The following is a 16871-nucleotide window of genomic DNA, read 5'->3' as shown; positions in this document are numbered from 1 at the left end:
AACAACTGCTACATTAGACGCTTGTGGCCTGTGTCGTAGCATGCCCATCCCGTAGTATGCCTCTCATGGGCGAGAAGAGACACAATACTTCCCATTTAGGTGCTGGGTCAACACAAGAACACCAGAAATTAACCCGTTGAAATATTTGCAATCGAAAAACGAGTACAAATTTTTGTCGATAGTGGGATTCGAACCCGGGACCTTCTGAATGGCAAGCAAGCGCGTTACCACTGGACCAACCGTGCCCCCATTACCCCCATAACCACTGTATAGGTACATTCCTATTGTACTTATCTCCCATTGGGATGTTGTTGGACTGTGGTTTGGGGCGCGAGGCAGTATATCCCCATTTCTGCTCGACTTTTTCAAAAAACAGAACATCGGGAAGAACAAATTAAAAGAACTTGCCCTCATCATATTAAAAGATACGCTCGCTACTATCCATCGCCATCTCTACAGCTCTCCGCAATGATGATACAATCTCAACCACCTACACCAATTTATCCATGTTTTTTAAAAATTTTAATCTTTTCAATTTACTTAATTTTATTGTGACATGTCTGTTTGAGTTGTATGCTGTGTCATATGGCAACCCAGACGCTGGGCAGCGGCAGCTCATCAATAAATTATTGATTGTTTCTCTCTAATTAATTCTAGGCATATCCCTAACATACCTACATCTAGGTACATACCTACCTAGGTTTCTAGAGGTACTTAGGAGCAGAACTATTTTATCAATAGCTAGGTAGGTAGGTTGATAGTTGTTCCAACCCACTACATTAGGTTTTGATGATCAAGGGATTTGCCTAGAGTGCCCTTGATTTCAACTTGACTGATAAAGCATCCTAGTCATAGGCAACCTCAGTGGTGTGGGACGTAGTTTAACACGGATTTCAAATCTGGAGGTTGGTGGTTCGAGTCCGAGTCATAAAATTTTAGAGAGAGGTTCATTTTAGCCTTTTGCCTTACTTACCATCAGATTGTAGGCTTTGGGAAGGTGCATTTACTCTACATTTTATTCTTCATTGGCAGGTACCTACACAGGGCATTGTCACACACATAAAACGAATGGCTGAATGGTAACTGCACTGGTCTTCCAGAGTAGAGCCGCCGGGTTCAATTCCCAGTCGAGTCAGAAATTGCATTTATTTAAGTTGCACAAATCCCAAAAAGCTTCCGGGGCCAAGTGTGGCCCGCGGGCCGCTATTTGGAAATCGCTGCTTTATAGGATAATAATAATAGACTCTTGAGTGGAAGGCAACCACTGGGCGAGGTTAACGCCATAGGCGTTCTCTACCACCTAACCCTTAGAGCTCCATTATTATGTGGTCAAATTCTCAAATAAATGAGGATACAACTCCATACCTCGGCTGGGATCGAGCCCACGCCCTCCTGTTTACCAGGCGAGCGTCTTGACCACTACACCACCGAGGCAGTAACTAGGATAAGTAGGTAAAGTATTAAAAGTAAAACCAGGATGGAAAGAAAGGAAAAAGCCCACATATAATATATGTGGTCAAATTCTCAAATAAATGAGGATACAATTCCATACCTCGGCTGGGATCGAACCCACGCCCTCCTGTTTACCAGGCGAGCGCCTTGACCACTAGGCCACAGAGGCAGGTATAGCTTGGTACTTTGGTAGTTGGATGGATTCAGTTGTAAATAAAGCTTCGCTATAGGTCCTTCGGGCCGGATGGAAAATGAAGATCATATAATCCTACGGTAATATCACTTAAATTTTTACAAAACTTTTTTACAAAATGTCTTCTTCTTCTTCTTCTTCTTCTTCTTCTTCTTCTTCTTCTTCTTCTTCTTCTTCTTCATCTTCTTCATCTTGACGTTGCGGAGCCACCATGTTGTCTAACGTCCTGACAAATGACTGCATATTATGATCATTAGGTAAATGTATAGGAAGAAGCACACGCCATAGGTACCTCGTCATTACGAAGTTTTAGTCCTCTATCCGCTATCCTATGTATGTCTATCCTTATGTCTTTGGTCTTGACCAAGCTATAGAGTTACTTTCCTGATTATGAACGATAGTAAAGGTGTCAGCCTAGTCAGCTCTGTAGCAAATACTTTGCAACTTTATTGTTGCTGAAAGTATTCAGGGTATACTTTTTGTCTAGTTAGCTTGTTAGCTTAAAGGGTAGCGCGTCTGCCTTGTAAGCGCTATGTCACGGGTTCGATTCCCACCCGAGGAGAATTTTATCCTGAACGGATGAGGTACGTTCTCGGGACGGATGTGTTTCGCCAATTCTAGCTGTCTCTCTTCGATTTCTGGAAGATAGGACCTTAGTAGTTACAGTTCCCTTTATCAAACCTCTTTCCTTCTCCTTCTTCTTTTTTTCTTCTCCTTTTTCTTCTTCCTCTCCTGCTTCTTTTTAAATCCAAAGTTTTCGTTCAAAAAAACGCAACACTAGGTATTGATATTTTTGGGAGAAAGCCTGCTACTCCTGTATGCAAGCAGGAAAAGTGAGGAAAAAATCAATATCAGGGCCATATTGAACCTGCAACTTATACATTTGTGTTCAGACGATGTTCTTTCTGAAACGCTATTGAACGAAGCAAGTTTGGTGCGCTTTTTCTGGACGAACTTTCGACGAATTTTCGTTTTATTTTGTTTCTAAGTTTGTCTGACATTAATCTCGAACCTGCAACATACAGACGATGTGCTTTCTGAGGCGCTATTGAAGGAGGCACTTTTGGGGCTTTTATTTCGACAAATTTTTCCTAGGAATTTTTGTGGAGCGTAGGTACCTAAATGCTTGTCACAAATATCGTTCCCCAAAAGCGAGTTTTTGTAACCAAAATTAGCGACCCTTGAGCTGAACACTTTAACGGCTAATTTTGGTTGCAAAAACTCTTTAATGATTACACCTAGATAAATTTTATGACTTAACTTGAACTCGAACCACCAAACTCCAGAGCGAAAGTCCAACGCGTTAACCTCTGCATCACCATTGAGGTTGGCGAACCTTATCTGTTTATCATAAAATTCGCCCGGGTGGGAATCAATCCCGCGACCTGGCGTTTACAAGGCAGGTGTGTGTGTGTGTGTGTGTGTGTGTGTGTGTGTGTGTGTGTGTGTGTGTGTGTGTGTGTGTAGTGCTATGAGGTTAGTGTAATCGCACTTCTCTTACTCTGTGACTACAGTACAAGAATGTATCAACATCAATGCAACATACATTATGTACCTACATAGTATGCACATTGTACATAATTGTATCTTTTGATGAGTTATGAATTGTTCATTAATGCATAATATTACTTTTGAATACTAAATATGATATTGCTCAATGCAACAGGAGAGACTCATCTTTAGAGTTTTTATTGTTGCGCATATTATTACAATAGTAATAAAAAGGTATAAGGGACGGACTATTATTGACTTTGACAAGCTCGAGAATAATAGTTTTTTTTTCAACATAATACTCTTTATTTACTTACAAGATTTATACATATGGTATACATAGATTTAACAATAAAAATGACCAACAAATAGGCAGGAAAGATGTTAAGTTACCTATGTAAAAATTTAAAAACGTGGCCTAGCTTACAACTCGTGTCATCTTCTATGGGCAGAAGTTGCAGTGATTTGAGCAGCCAGGGCCGCCAACAGGGGACCTCCGGGGGCCTCGGCTTTCAGTCCGTCCTTCCTTTATTATTACAATAGTAATAAAAAGGTATAAAGGACGGACTATTGTTGACTTTTGACAAGCTCGAGAATAATAGTTTTTTTTTTTCAACATAATACTCTTTATTTACTTACAAGAATTTATACATAAATATGTATAAGTACATAGATTGGGGGGGGGAAGTCACTCATTTGGAACCCCTATTCCAATATTTCAGGGGGGGCACTACATGGGGGGGACTAGAAAGGGGATCGTCTCCTAATAGTTTCTGTGCATTTCTGCCTCTATATTGTATTAGGCCAGCTATTCACCATCAGGTGTACCTGAAACCTGATGAGCGCACACACACTATCAGATAGACCTGACACCTGATCAGGTCTATCTGATAGTGAGTGGCTGGGCTTAAGTACATGAACATATTGTATTTTGTATTTGCTCGTAATAATCTAATGCATATCGTACCTCAGAACATCACAAAGGGGCGTAGCTACAAATAGTTAGGTACAAGGGACTTGAACCATCAACCTTCTTCACAGTGGGTTTTTTGTGTATGTATGTATCTATGTAAGTAGTGGGTAGTGCTATGAGGTTAGTGTAATCGCACTTCTCTTACTCTGTGACCATTACATTACTCTGTGACCACAGTACAAGAATGCATCAACATCAATGCAACATACATTATGTACATACCATAGGAGCATGTTTATTGTTTATCCCAATGGTAACCCACTTGCTTGCCATGCAGAAGGTCTCGGGTTCAATTTCCAGGGTCGTAAAAAGAAAACACTTGCACTCCTATTTCGATTGAAAATATACAAATACAACGGGTTAATTTCTGGTAATTAAAAAAAAAAAAAAAAAAAAAAAAAAAAACGGGTTACTTTCTGGTAATTCTGGTGTTCTCGTGTTGATCCAGCATTTAAATAATAGGCAGTATTGTGTCTCTTCTCGCTCAAGTTATCAGGGACATACTATACGGGATGGGCATGGGCAATTGGGCATGCTACGACACAGACCACACAAGTCTAATGTAGTAAGTAGTTATTTCATGGCTAACAAAAGACAACTTTGGCAAGGTCGGAGCTAGTTGCTCTGGAAATATCGAATAGTTATTTTTAAAGAAAACGGGTTACTTTCTGGTAATTCTGGTGTTCTCGTGTTGATCCAGCATTTAAATAATAGGCAGTATTGTGTCTCTTCTCGCTCACCTTATCAGGGACATACTGTATGGGATGGGCATGGGCAATGGGCATGCTACGACACAGACCACACAAGTCTAATGTAGTAAGTAGTTATTTCATGGCTAACAAAAGGCAACTTTGGCTAGGTCGGAGCTAGTTACTCTGGAAATATCGAATAGTTCTTTTTAAAGAAATTTTGTTTGTTTGTTGTTGTTGTTGTTTTCTTTTCTTTATGAATCCCGGTCCAGTCCTGAAGTGTGAGGTTCCAAGATGTGTCCAGTCCTGGTTCGGGCTGGCTCAGGTTTCATATTTCAGCTCCAGGACTCGCAGGCAGAAGCTAGCACTGTGTACATATGTACATGTATTTATTATGTACTGTATATGTGTAGGTACATGTATATGACTATATGTACTGTACATATTTCAGCTCCAGGACTCGCAGGCAGAAGCTAGCACTGTGTACATATGTACATGTATTTATTATGTACTGTATATGTGTAGGTACCTGTATATGACTATATGTACTGTACATGTGTGACCTTGCTTGTAATGTAAACATTGTTCTATGTAGGTACTGTCTACTGTACACCAATATTGTACAGGGTGGAGGTAGGAAATTCGAATAGAACCAGACAGACTGTAAGACCTGATTCTCGCCCGGGGCAAACTTCATACTAAACAGAAGAGCTTCGTTCTCGGAACGGCTGGCTTTCTTCTATCCTGTCATCCTTCTCTTTTCGATTTCGGGACGATAAGACCTCCGGTGTTACGGTTTCCTCTGTCAAACCTCTTCAAAAGAGAAGAAAAAACTGTGATAGCAGTGTTAAATCAGTCAAAAATCGTTTCGAAAACCCAGCTTGAATTCCGAATGAAGGCAGCACCCCTCAAACGGACAGACAAACATAGAGACAAAATAAAACGAAAATTCGTCGAAAGTTCGTTGTTGCAGGTTCGAGATTAATGTCAGACAAACGGACAGACAAACATAGAGACAAAATAAAACGAAAATTCGTCGAAAGTTCGTTGTTGCAGGTTCGAGATTAATGTCAGACAAACGGACAGACAAACATAGAGACAAAATAAAACGAAAATTCGTCGAAAGTTCGTTGTTGCAGGTTCGAGATTAATGTCAGACAAACGGACAGACAAACATAGAGACAAAATAAAACGAAAATTCGTCGAAAGTTCGTCCAGAAAAAGCGCACCAAACTTGCTTCGTTCAATATCAATAGCGTTTCAGAAAGCACATCGTCAGAACACAAAATGTATAAGTTGCAGGTTCAATATGGCCCTGATATTGATTTTTTCCTCACTTTTCCTGCTTGCATACAGGAGGTAGCATGCTTTCTCTCCTCTCCACCAGTAAAGCTTTGGCCTGGAAAATTGTGCATGGGAGGAAACATGTTTGTGCTTTCGATTTTTTCCGACCCCACTTTTTACTTTGCTTGTCCTGTGATAAGGAGAGAATTTACTTTACTTGGCCTGTGATAAGGAGGAGGAGGTGGAGGACTTGGAGGTGGAGGAGTAGGAGAAGGAGAAAAGACGAAGAAATCGAAGAAGGAGGAGAAGACAAAGAAGATAAATAAGAAGACACAGAAGAGAGAAAGAGAGAGAGAGAGAGAGAGAGAAAAGGGATACCAAGGAGGGGAAGAAAAAAAAGAAGAAACACATGTTCAATCTAAAAATGAATTTCAGAACAAAAGTTTAGAGGCGATCGTTCCACTTGGGGAAAAACTGCAGAAAATAGGTAGGTATAAACTCAGACTCAAACCTGACCAAACCGATAATTAAACAAAAACAATATCTAAAAAAAAACCTAATCAGATGACTAGTTGTCTATAAAGACACTCTAAAATAATTTAAAAGATTCTAAACAGACACTATCAAAATCCAAAGCGTCTAAACATTCTTATCACAATACACAATACCTTAGTTATACATACCTACAGTGACGACAAATCTCTTGAAGAAAAAAAAATAAATAATAAAATAATACCGAATAATAACAATTATTCACCAAGGAATAGCTGAGATGACCTCAGAAATAGAATCGTCAAAGAACTTCCAGATAGTGACCGTCAACTACAAACAAAACAGATACAGGATGTGAGAAACCCATTACCAGCTACCAAATTAACAAAGATAATAAGAAGCAATAGATGTAGGTAGGTAATTTATGAATGAAGATACAAAAACAAGAATGAATGAAGAAACAAAATGAATAAATAACTATAGGTATTACGAATAGAGATAGGACCTACAAGCCTACAACCTATACGTGATAAAATTACAATGAATAAGAATAAAGAATAAAATTACAGAGGATAAAATCCAAATGAATAAAAAACCAAATAAACTAATATTATGTAGGTATATGATAGGTACATAGTAAAAAATAAAAAATACTACACACTGCTCCACCATTCACAAAAAAAAACAACAGCTGCTACTTTAAGGATAAAACTATACCTACCAGCCTTAAGTAAAACATCTAACAATCTAGCTAATTCACCCAAATCTAAAAAAAAGAAAAAAAAAAAAAAAAAAAAAAAAATACTACACACTGCTCCACCATTCACAAAAAAACAACAGCTGCTACTTTAAGGATAAAACTACCTACCAACCTTAAGTAAAACATCTAACAATCTAGCTAATTCACCTGATGAACGTAATATTAGAGATCTACCCAATAAAGAATGTGTGACGAACACGTGCCAAAAAAAGAGGGAAAACAGAATCCCTTAAAAAAAATCTGAACCTACAAAAGAGAGACGCAACAAAAGTAAAATGAGACCCTTGTATGCGGTAGAGAGGCAATATCTTGGTGACCAAGCTGAGTAAGAGATTCTAATTTAATTCTGATCTATTCTAATAACCCTCAGAAAGAATAGGTGGGTTTCTAGCTATGCCACTTTGGTTTAATATCTTGTCAGGTACCTAGGTAATGCAATTTGCTGGTTGGTTTAGGTTTCGGTCAAAGTTAAGTGCGGTGCAATTTACTGGTTTGGTTTAATTTTCAGTCAGTGTTACGGCGCGGTTAATAGTGGGTTCAGTGAACTGTAGAGCTAAGAGGGTTAAAAAAAAAGCTACTAAAAGACTCAAAGGGAGTAGTGATTCCCCCCCTAAGAGGGAACTAAAGCGAAGAGAGAAAGAAGACATGATAGTAGGAAGCCAGCCGTTCCGAGAACGAACCTTATCCGTTCAGGATAAAATCCGCCCCGGGTGGGAATCAAACCCGCGACCTAGCGCTTACAAGGTAGACGCGCTACCCTCCAAGCTAACTAGACTGACAGTGAACATTTTTATCATTACTTTGTGGATTAGGAAGTATTAAGGCTTTGGGCATTTTGTAATTTTGTATCACCTCAATTGACTCATCTTGAGTTTTAGGGAGAGAGTTTTTCCGAGGGGTTTAACGGTTTGGTTATTTTTAGGACCATTGTCATCATCTCATTGCAAGTTTTACAAAAAGGACTTGCTAGCAATAGTAACAATAGGTAGGTAAGGTAGTTCTAACTGACAGTACAGGCAAACTAGCTAATAGCTTTTGTTGTACTCAACTAATAACTTGTAGGCCTACTTGCTATTTCTAACTTGAAACCTGTAATATAATGTCGTCAAGGGTCTCAAGGGAGTGTATTGTATATTGTTATCAAGGTTCTTTTTACCCCTCGAAAAAGTGTATTTTACCCCTCGGGGGGTAAATACCCCCAGGTTGGGAACCAATGCACTAATGACACTAATTAATGGTTAACCCATTCTCTTCCAGGTCTAACAGAGGTGAACGAGGACCAGTGTGATCTTCCCAAGATGGCATCCTCCCTCCTGTCCAATCCAGACCATCTGAACAGTCCCCTATCAGCCGGTAGCATATCGTTATCCTATCGACAGCGACTGAAGCGGCATATGAGCGGCTCTCAGCATGGACTTAACACGGCGCTACAGACTAATAATCCACTACTAGGTAAGTTTTCAGACCATCTGAACAGTCCCCTATCAGCCGGTAGCATATCGTTATCCTATCGACAGCGACTGAAGCGGCATATGAGCGGCTCTCAGCATGGACTTAACACGTCGCTACAGACTAATAATCCACTACTAGGTAAGTTTTCAGACCATCTGAGCAGTCCCCTTATCAGCCGGTAGCATATCGTTATCCTATCGACAGCGACTGAAGCGGCATATGAGCGGCTCTCAGCATGGACTTAACACGTCGCTACAGACTAATAATCCACTACTAGGTAAGATTTAGTAGGATGTCTTTTTGTAGAGGTTTGATAGAGGGAACTGTTAACTAGACTACAAGGCGCGATGCATACTAGTGAAACGTGTTTCACGAAACCCGACGAGTTTCATGAAACTGATTGTCTATTGACATATGAAATGCGTTTCATGAAACGCATTTCTCCAGTGTGCACTGCGCCCAAGTTCCTTTGAAGCTGTGTCTACACATAGTCGACATCGTCGATGAAGAGGTGAATCTATGTTGTCGAGACAATGTACGGTGTTAGTCGACGTCGCTCGACGCGGTCGACGGCGTCGGCTATGTGTGAACACAGATTAAGATTTTAAGAAATTCTTCGTTTTGCTATAACTTCCGACTAATCTGTCCGATTTTCATGAAATTTGGCCAACAGTTCAACACCTCAAGGATGCTTAAGGCAAAGGAAGAACCTAATCTTACTTTACTTTTCGTCTCTGCCCTCAACATCACCATTAGATTTTGGTCTCCCAGAACTGTCCTGTACATATTGCTCTTTCGTTTGCTCACTTAAGGTCATCCTGGATGCAGAACCTAATGAATACTGATAGACTGATTGACAATTCTCTTCTTCCAGGTTCTGCACTAACAGGACCCAAACGGAAGCGCGGGTTACCACGCAAGCTGTCCGGCTCTCTCTCGGCCGGACTGGATGTGATGCCGGATGGAGATGAAGAGGAAGAGGGAGGTGGGATGTGTGAGGAGGAGGTGGAGGAGGAGTATGATGAGGAGAGAAGTGTGGCGAGCGACAGCGATATGATCGAACGGAGCGACTCACCTTTTGGTAAGTTTATATTGAACTATTTATCAAATAATCGATTTAAATACTAAGTTTTAATAATTAAAGCCGTATTTCATTATGTGACTTTTTTACTTTCGTTATCCTAATAGAAAGGAAAGTAATGTATTCTGGCAAATACATATATATTCGATGGTCAGTTTTTAGTGCCAAAGCACGTTTTGAGGTCCCTTGAGCTTAAATCCGCTTTGGACGTCCACATTTGCTGCCGCAAGCCACTTGTGTATTTTCAATGGTTATTTGAAAGAGGGTCTCTGAGTGAAATTTTGCTTGTAAAAAATTCCAAGAATTAAAGAGTCTGTAGTCTTCCATGTTAGGGGGATGTTTTGATGCATTGGTTTCTATGGGTAAACACCATGGAATATGCTTTGGTAGTCAGGGTGTTGAAGTTAATTCATAGCTCCTTTTTTAATAAAATGTCCTGGTATACGATTTTTTTCCGAACGACACAAAATGTCCTTATCTTGTAGGCAATGCAATTTAAATGAGAGTGTTCCCACTATGCACGATGTGATTTTTACCCAAACGACAAGTGGGACCTTGCCTTAAAGAAGGCAGCACAGAGATTGTTCTTCTTACAGTCTTTTTATTGTTTCTGTAATTATCATTAAAATTAGCAATGTCATTGTCATCATGATTTTATTAGTTCAAGTTGTACGTTATTTAAATACCTAGGTACATAATATATATAATATGATTATTATTATTATTATTATTATTATCAATATCAGTTTCGTCATCGATTCCTTTTCCATTATCATTATTACCACTATCAACTTCGTTATTACTTATTATCATTTTCACTATCAGTATCACTATTATCATTTCCATTATTATTACCAGTATCACTATCATCATATTCATCATCAACAGTATCATTATTATTATCATGATACTGATGATGATTATTAGCCTGAACGTTGTCATGTCAGAGCGATGAGGATATTACTTAGGGTGGGGTGTACACATCCTGTTTGTACAGTACGGGATGAGAGTTAACTGAAACTGTTGCAGTTCTACTGATTTTAGCCTGCCTGGGTAGATGAGAGAGGGGAGGAGGGACAATTGACTCAATTGACCCCGCCGGGAATCGAACCAGGGTTTCCCGCGTGCTAGGCGAGCGCAATGACCACTACACCATGGGAGCTGACTATTCACACCAAATTTGTTTTCTTTCCAATGTGTTGGCAGGCAAATACGCTCCCCGGTTCAACGGCTTTCAGCAACATGATGCCCAGGAGTTTCTGGCGTTCCTGCTAGACGGTCTGCATGAAGATTTGAACCGCGTTACAGATAAACCCTATGTAGAACTCAAGGATAGTGACGGTAGACCTGATGACGAGGTAGGTTTCATAGAAGGAACTCTAACAATGGAGGTCTAAAGCTGTGTCCACAGTCCACACACAGTCAGTCGACTCCGTCGATCGATGTCGACTGAAACCGTACACTGCCTCGACAACATAGATTCACCTCGTCGATCGAAGGCGTCTATTATAAGGGAACACAGTCCCGAAAAAGTTCGCCCCGGGCGGAAATCGAAACCGTGACCTTTTTGTATCTGGGCACTACTTTCGCATTACTTTAAGGCCAGCTATTCACTATCAGGTAGACCTGACAGGTATACCTGATCAGGTGATGACACCTGATGAGCACACACACTATCAGGTAGACCTGACACCCTGACAGGCGGAACTGATCGGGTGAACCTGTAGGTCTACCTAAAAGTGAGTGGCTGGTTTAACAGATGAGGTTCGTTCTCCTATCCTGTCCTTCTCTCATCGATTTCGGGACGAAAATAGTAATAATAATAGTAGTGCTTATTTATACTGCTCGATTTTCTCTATTCACCTATTAGAACCATTACTAACCAAAGTACTCCTCTCTTCTGATTACAGGATGTCTTCAAAGTCGCGCCACCCCCGTTGCTCCCGAGTCTTGCGACACCCCCAGTCGCTTCTATCCGAACTTTTCCACCACCCACTAGTCCGCTAACGCACAGCTCCCTTGTACCTTGTTCTTTCATTTAGAGTAATCTCACATTTCTTCCTCACAAAAAATTAAATTCCCCCTCGAGGCAATTTTTCCCTCCGATTTTTCCCCCTTGAGACGATTCTTTTCCCACGATGACGTCACAGAGGTTTTGCCTACGGTGGAACAACCATCAGTCGAATTTGCTGTCGGTGTTTGACCAGTTACTGCATGATGAGAGTTTTGTCGATGTTACTCTGGCTGTCGACGGCAGATACCTGAAGGCGCACAAGATCGTACTGTCTGCATGTAGCCCTTACTTTCAAGTGAGTACCTACCTATAGTTCACCTGCCTCGGTGTTGTAGAGGTTAAAGACGTTCGGTGGGTAATATTATCTAATATAAAGGAAGCTTTTTCGGCTCTGACCTTGGAATACGAGGTGCACTCAGCCTCGTGAGGACATCAGGACACTTGAGTAGTTAGATAGGTACTATTAATGAGTAGCAACAACCAACAAGTAAGATATTACTAGAGTTCTTCTCTCGGTGCCTATCCGGTTCGGATGTGGGCCATCATCCTGGTTATTTTACAAGGCAAACGCGCTACCCTCTTTAAGACTCGAAGCTATTCTAACGCACGCGAAAAGGAGTGCCTAAGGATTTTGCCGATCTGAAAAAAATAATCAGTAATTGAGAATCGGATTAGCAAAAAAAAAAACCGGTTTCCATAGTCGTGTACTGATAGGCTATTATGTAGGCTATACCTGGAACTGGTTGCGTGGCCTAGCTTACAACTCGTGTCATCTTCTATGGGCAGAAGTTGCAGTGATTTGAGCAGCCAGGGCCGCCAACAGGGGACCTCCGGAGGCCTCGGTTTTTAGTCCGTCCTTCCTTTATTATTACAATAGTAATAAAAAGGTATAAGGGACGGACTATTATTGACTTTGACAAGCTCGAGAATAATAGTTTTTTTTTCAACATATTACTCTTCATTTACTTACAAGAATTTATACATACTAATATAAAGGAAGCTTTTTCGGCTCTGACCTTGGAATACGAGGTGCACTCAGCCTCGTGAGGACACTTGAGTAGTTAGATAGGTACCATTAATGAGTAGCAACAACCAACAAGTAAGATATTACTAGAGTTCTTCTTCTTTCGGTGCCTATCCGGTTCGGATATGGGCCATCATCCTGGTTATTCTGACCTTGTCTGCGTCTATCCGGAACTGTGTGTTTCTATCGGAGCTACCAAAGTAGAATAGGATATACCCTGTTTATTCTACTGGGATAGGACTGAAAAGTCACTTTCTCCCTGCAGTCTAAGTGAGAAGGTCTTTTATATTTGATAGGCAGGAAAGATGTTAAGTTACCTATGTAAAAATTTAAAAAATCCAGTTATACTGAGATATTGTTTCCCCTTATTGGGGATGTGTTATATCTCAGTTATATTGGGTTGTAAAAATAGGAGCATGTTTATTGTTTATCCCAATGGTAACCCACTTGCTTGCCATGCAGAAGGTCTCGGGTTCAATTTCCAGGGTCGTAAAAAATTACTTGCACTCCTATTTCGATTGAAAATATACCTACAAATACAACGGGTTACGGGTTATTTTGACCTTGTCTGCGTCTATCCGGAACTGTGTGTTTCTATCGGAGCTACCAAAGTAGAATAGGATATACCCTGTTTATTCTGCTGGGATAGGACTGAAAAGTTCCTTTGTCCCCGCAGTCTAAGTGAGAAGGTCTTTTATATTTGACATATAATGGGGGAAGCTGTGATATTCATTAAATTTCTGAAAAGGGGGAAGCTTCACCGCAAATAATTTGTTATTTTCTTTTCTCCCTCGCAGGCGTTATTCGTGGGTCATCCCGACCGTCACCCCATTGTGATTCTCAAGGACATCCCCTATGTGGACATGCGGTCCTTATTGGACTTTATGTACCGAGGTGAAGTCAGTGTGGACCAGGACAGACTTACCACCTTCCTTAAAGTCGCCGAATCCCTCAGGATCAAAGGTGAGTTCTGGAGGACTACCTTCTTAGGCCGACCATTCACTATCAGGTAGATTTGATAGGTCGCCTGAACAAGTGCGCTAAAGGATAAAATACTGAAATATTATGGACCTCTGAGGGTGCAGGAAAAGGAGCCCGCGGGCGCGGGGTTGCCGACCCCTGCTATAGAGACTCTCTATCATTTCCAATTCTAGGTTTTGTTTTGCAGGCGACTATGCTACGCGCTACTACAATTTGTGATGACACAAAACATTTCGCGAAATGCGAAGCACTAAGTGCTCTTCTGTACCGAGGTGAAGTCAGTGTGGACCAGGACAGACTTACCACCTTCCTCAAAGTCGCCGAATCCCTCAGGATCAAAGGTGAGTTCTGGAGATCTGCCTTCTTATGGCCGGCCATTCACTAGCAGGTAGACCTGAAAGGTCGCCTGAGAGATTTATTATTACTGCCATAGACTATTAGGTAGAGTCCCTCAGGATCAAAGGTGAGTTCTGGTGATCTACCTTCTTATTGCATGATCAATAATAATCAACCTTTAGGAAATTTGAATGGGATCTGTGCCTTTTACTTAGAGTCATTTAACCTGGGGCTCCTGAGATACCTCAGGCCTCAGGGGTACCAAAGAGAAGATAAAAGTTCACTATACACATTGCTTTTTGGAGTGGGCCTCATCCTTTTGACCCGTCTCACATTGGAGACTTACACCCATATTTATGAACAAAATGCTGGCTCTTAAGTTCGTGCTAAGCATAGTCTCAAAGCATTTGATTGGTCAATTTTGACTTGAGACTGATCTAAGAACGATCATTCTTGTTCATAAATACGAGTGTTAGACGCGCGGCTTTGAGTAGCGCGTATTTGCCTGCAAAACCAGACCTATGAGAATGATATAGAGTCTACGGACGGTCTCTATCATTTTCAATAGGGTTTGGTTTTGCAGATGACTAAGCGCTACCAAAAGTGGTGATGACGTAAACATTTCGCGAGAGAGCACTTATTGTAAATGTTACAACAGAACACCCAAATAAGCACCATTCAATAGGATAAGGAAAGTCGTGTGATGTTCACACCAGATTTTTTTTACACAAAGCTAAATCAAAATTTTGAAGGTGTACCTTTAAAATCAAGCCCCCCCAAAAATTTAGGCAAGAACCGCCTATGTAGGCAGGAAAGATGTTAAGTTACCTATGTAAAAATTTAAAAAATCCAGTTATACTGAGATATTGTTTCCCCTTATTGGGGATGTGTTATATCTCAGTTATATTGGGTTGTAAAAATAGGAGCATAGACAGACGACACCGAAGCGAATACAATAGTCCGTCCCTTATACCTTTTTATTACTATTGTAATAATAAAGGAAGGATGGACTAAAAACCACTAATCTACTCCTCCTTTATTTTATTACCACAGAACTTGTCTCAAACGTGAAGGCGGAGAGGGACACAGAAGGCAACAGTGGCGGAGATCAGACAGAACGAACCTCCCCTACACCGGAACGATTTCCACCTGGTAAGCCCTTACAGCTACTGCTTTAAAATATTAAACTGAAAAAACTGTTATTTACGTAATTACCTACCTATAACCAAAAAAGTCTAAACTAGTTACGTAGTTACCTATTCTTTAATAACCCAATTAACTACCTTTGTCTATTAATAGTTATTAGCGTTAAGTTCCTTTGTAGGTATTTAGATAGAATCTTCTTGTAACTTTCAAAACTCTTATAATATTAGGTAGGATATCAATGTGATATTGTGATACGTTGATAACTAATTTATAGTTATCAACGTATCAATAATATCCCTACGCCTCTGGTTTTTCTCTTTCTGGTACAGTCTAACTCTAACCTTTAACAAACATTGAACATTAAATAATTCAATTTTTACTATCAAGACAATTTTGATTAGAAAGCTTTAAAATTACGTTCGATATCTTGGTTTGATAATGATACGTTGAGTAATGTCGAAAGCTCACCAATTTAACTCTTCTAATCGAAATTGTCCTAATACCTTGATTACCTTGGTGGACCCGTGATTTCAGCATTGTTGATGTCTCTCCAATGCTGCAGGTTGCAAAGCTTTGCAAAATTTGGTAAGCCCCCCTCCCTTTATATCCCTACGCCTCTGGTTTTTCTCTTTCTGGTACAGTCTAACTCTAACCTTTAACAAACATTGAACGTTTCATATTTTTACTATCAAGACAATTTTGATTAGAAAGCTTTAAAATTACTTTCGATATCTTGGGTTGATGATGATACGTTGAGTAATGTCGAAAGCTCACCAATTTAACTCTTCTAATCGAAATTATCTTACCTTGGTGGACCATATCCCTACGCCTCTGGTTTTTCTCTTTCTGGTACAGTCTAACTCTAACCTTTAACAAACATTGAACATTAAATAATTCAATTTTTATTATCAAGACAATTTTGATTAGAAAGCTTTAAAATTACTTTCGATATCTTGGGTTGATGATGATAATTATGTTGAGTAATGTCGAAAGCTCACCAAGTTAACTCTTCCAATCGAAATTGTCTTAATACCTTGATTACCTTGGTGGACCGTGATTTCAGCATTATTGATGTCTCTCCAATGCTGCAGGTCGCAAAGCTTTGCAAAATTGTCTTGATAAAAATAAATTATTTTATCTGATTTTTTTTTTTTTTTTTTTTTTTTTTTTTTTTTTTTTTTTTTTTGTAAGAATTTATGTACATAGAATTAGATACCTACTTTATTTATATGACAGTAACAATTTACATCGAAAGTTAAATATTGCAAAAGACAATTAATATTTTTTCATCATTATTTTTATTAATTTTTTATAGGACTACTCAAACCATAATGGTTCCTCTTTTTACAGCTACTGCTTTAAAATATTAAACTGAAAAAACTGTTATTTACGTAATTACCTACCTATAACCAAAAAAGTCTAAACTAGTTACCTATTCTTTAATAACCCAATTAACTACCTTTGTCTATTAATAGTTATTAGCGTTAAGTTCCTTTGTAGGTA

General features: G+C 39.7%; 2 protein-coding genes across 2 annotated transcripts in view; both read left to right on the top strand.

Annotated features, from left to right (window-relative positions):
- LOC103515164 (protein tramtrack, beta isoform-like) overlaps positions 1–15374 on the top strand; it is a gene marked incomplete at its 3' end in the record, with an annotated part of 26615 nt that extends 11241 nt beyond the window's left edge. Inside the window, exons 2-5 of the mRNA XM_008480087.3 lie at positions 11778–12176; positions 13703–13799; positions 14159–14227; positions 15276–15374. Coding sequence (XP_008478309.1) covers positions 12006–12176; positions 13703–13799; positions 14159–14227; positions 15276–15374 — 436 coding nt within the window. The remainder of the gene's footprint in view (positions 1–11777; positions 12177–13702; positions 13800–14158; positions 14228–15275) is intronic.
- LOC103515165 lies at positions 8569–9932 on the top strand. The gene is made up of 2 exons (XM_026827950.1): positions 8569–8786; positions 9661–9932. Exons 1-2 carry the CDS (start codon positions 8633–8635, stop codon positions 9912–9914), a joined length of 408 nt encoding a protein of 135 aa, XP_026683751.1. The 5' UTR covers positions 8569–8632; the 3' UTR covers positions 9915–9932.
- Positions 15375–16871: the final 1497 nt, after the last annotated feature.

Source organism: Diaphorina citri, unplaced genomic scaffold (genome assembly GCF_000475195.1).
Source record: "Diaphorina citri unplaced genomic scaffold, Diaci psyllid genome assembly version 1.1 scaffold1287, whole genome shotgun sequence".
Taxonomy (NCBI): Eukaryota; Metazoa; Arthropoda; class Insecta; order Hemiptera; family Psyllidae; genus Diaphorina; species Diaphorina citri.
The sequence above is the reverse complement of the archived record's forward strand: the minus strand, read 5'-3'. Positions and strand labels throughout refer to the sequence as shown.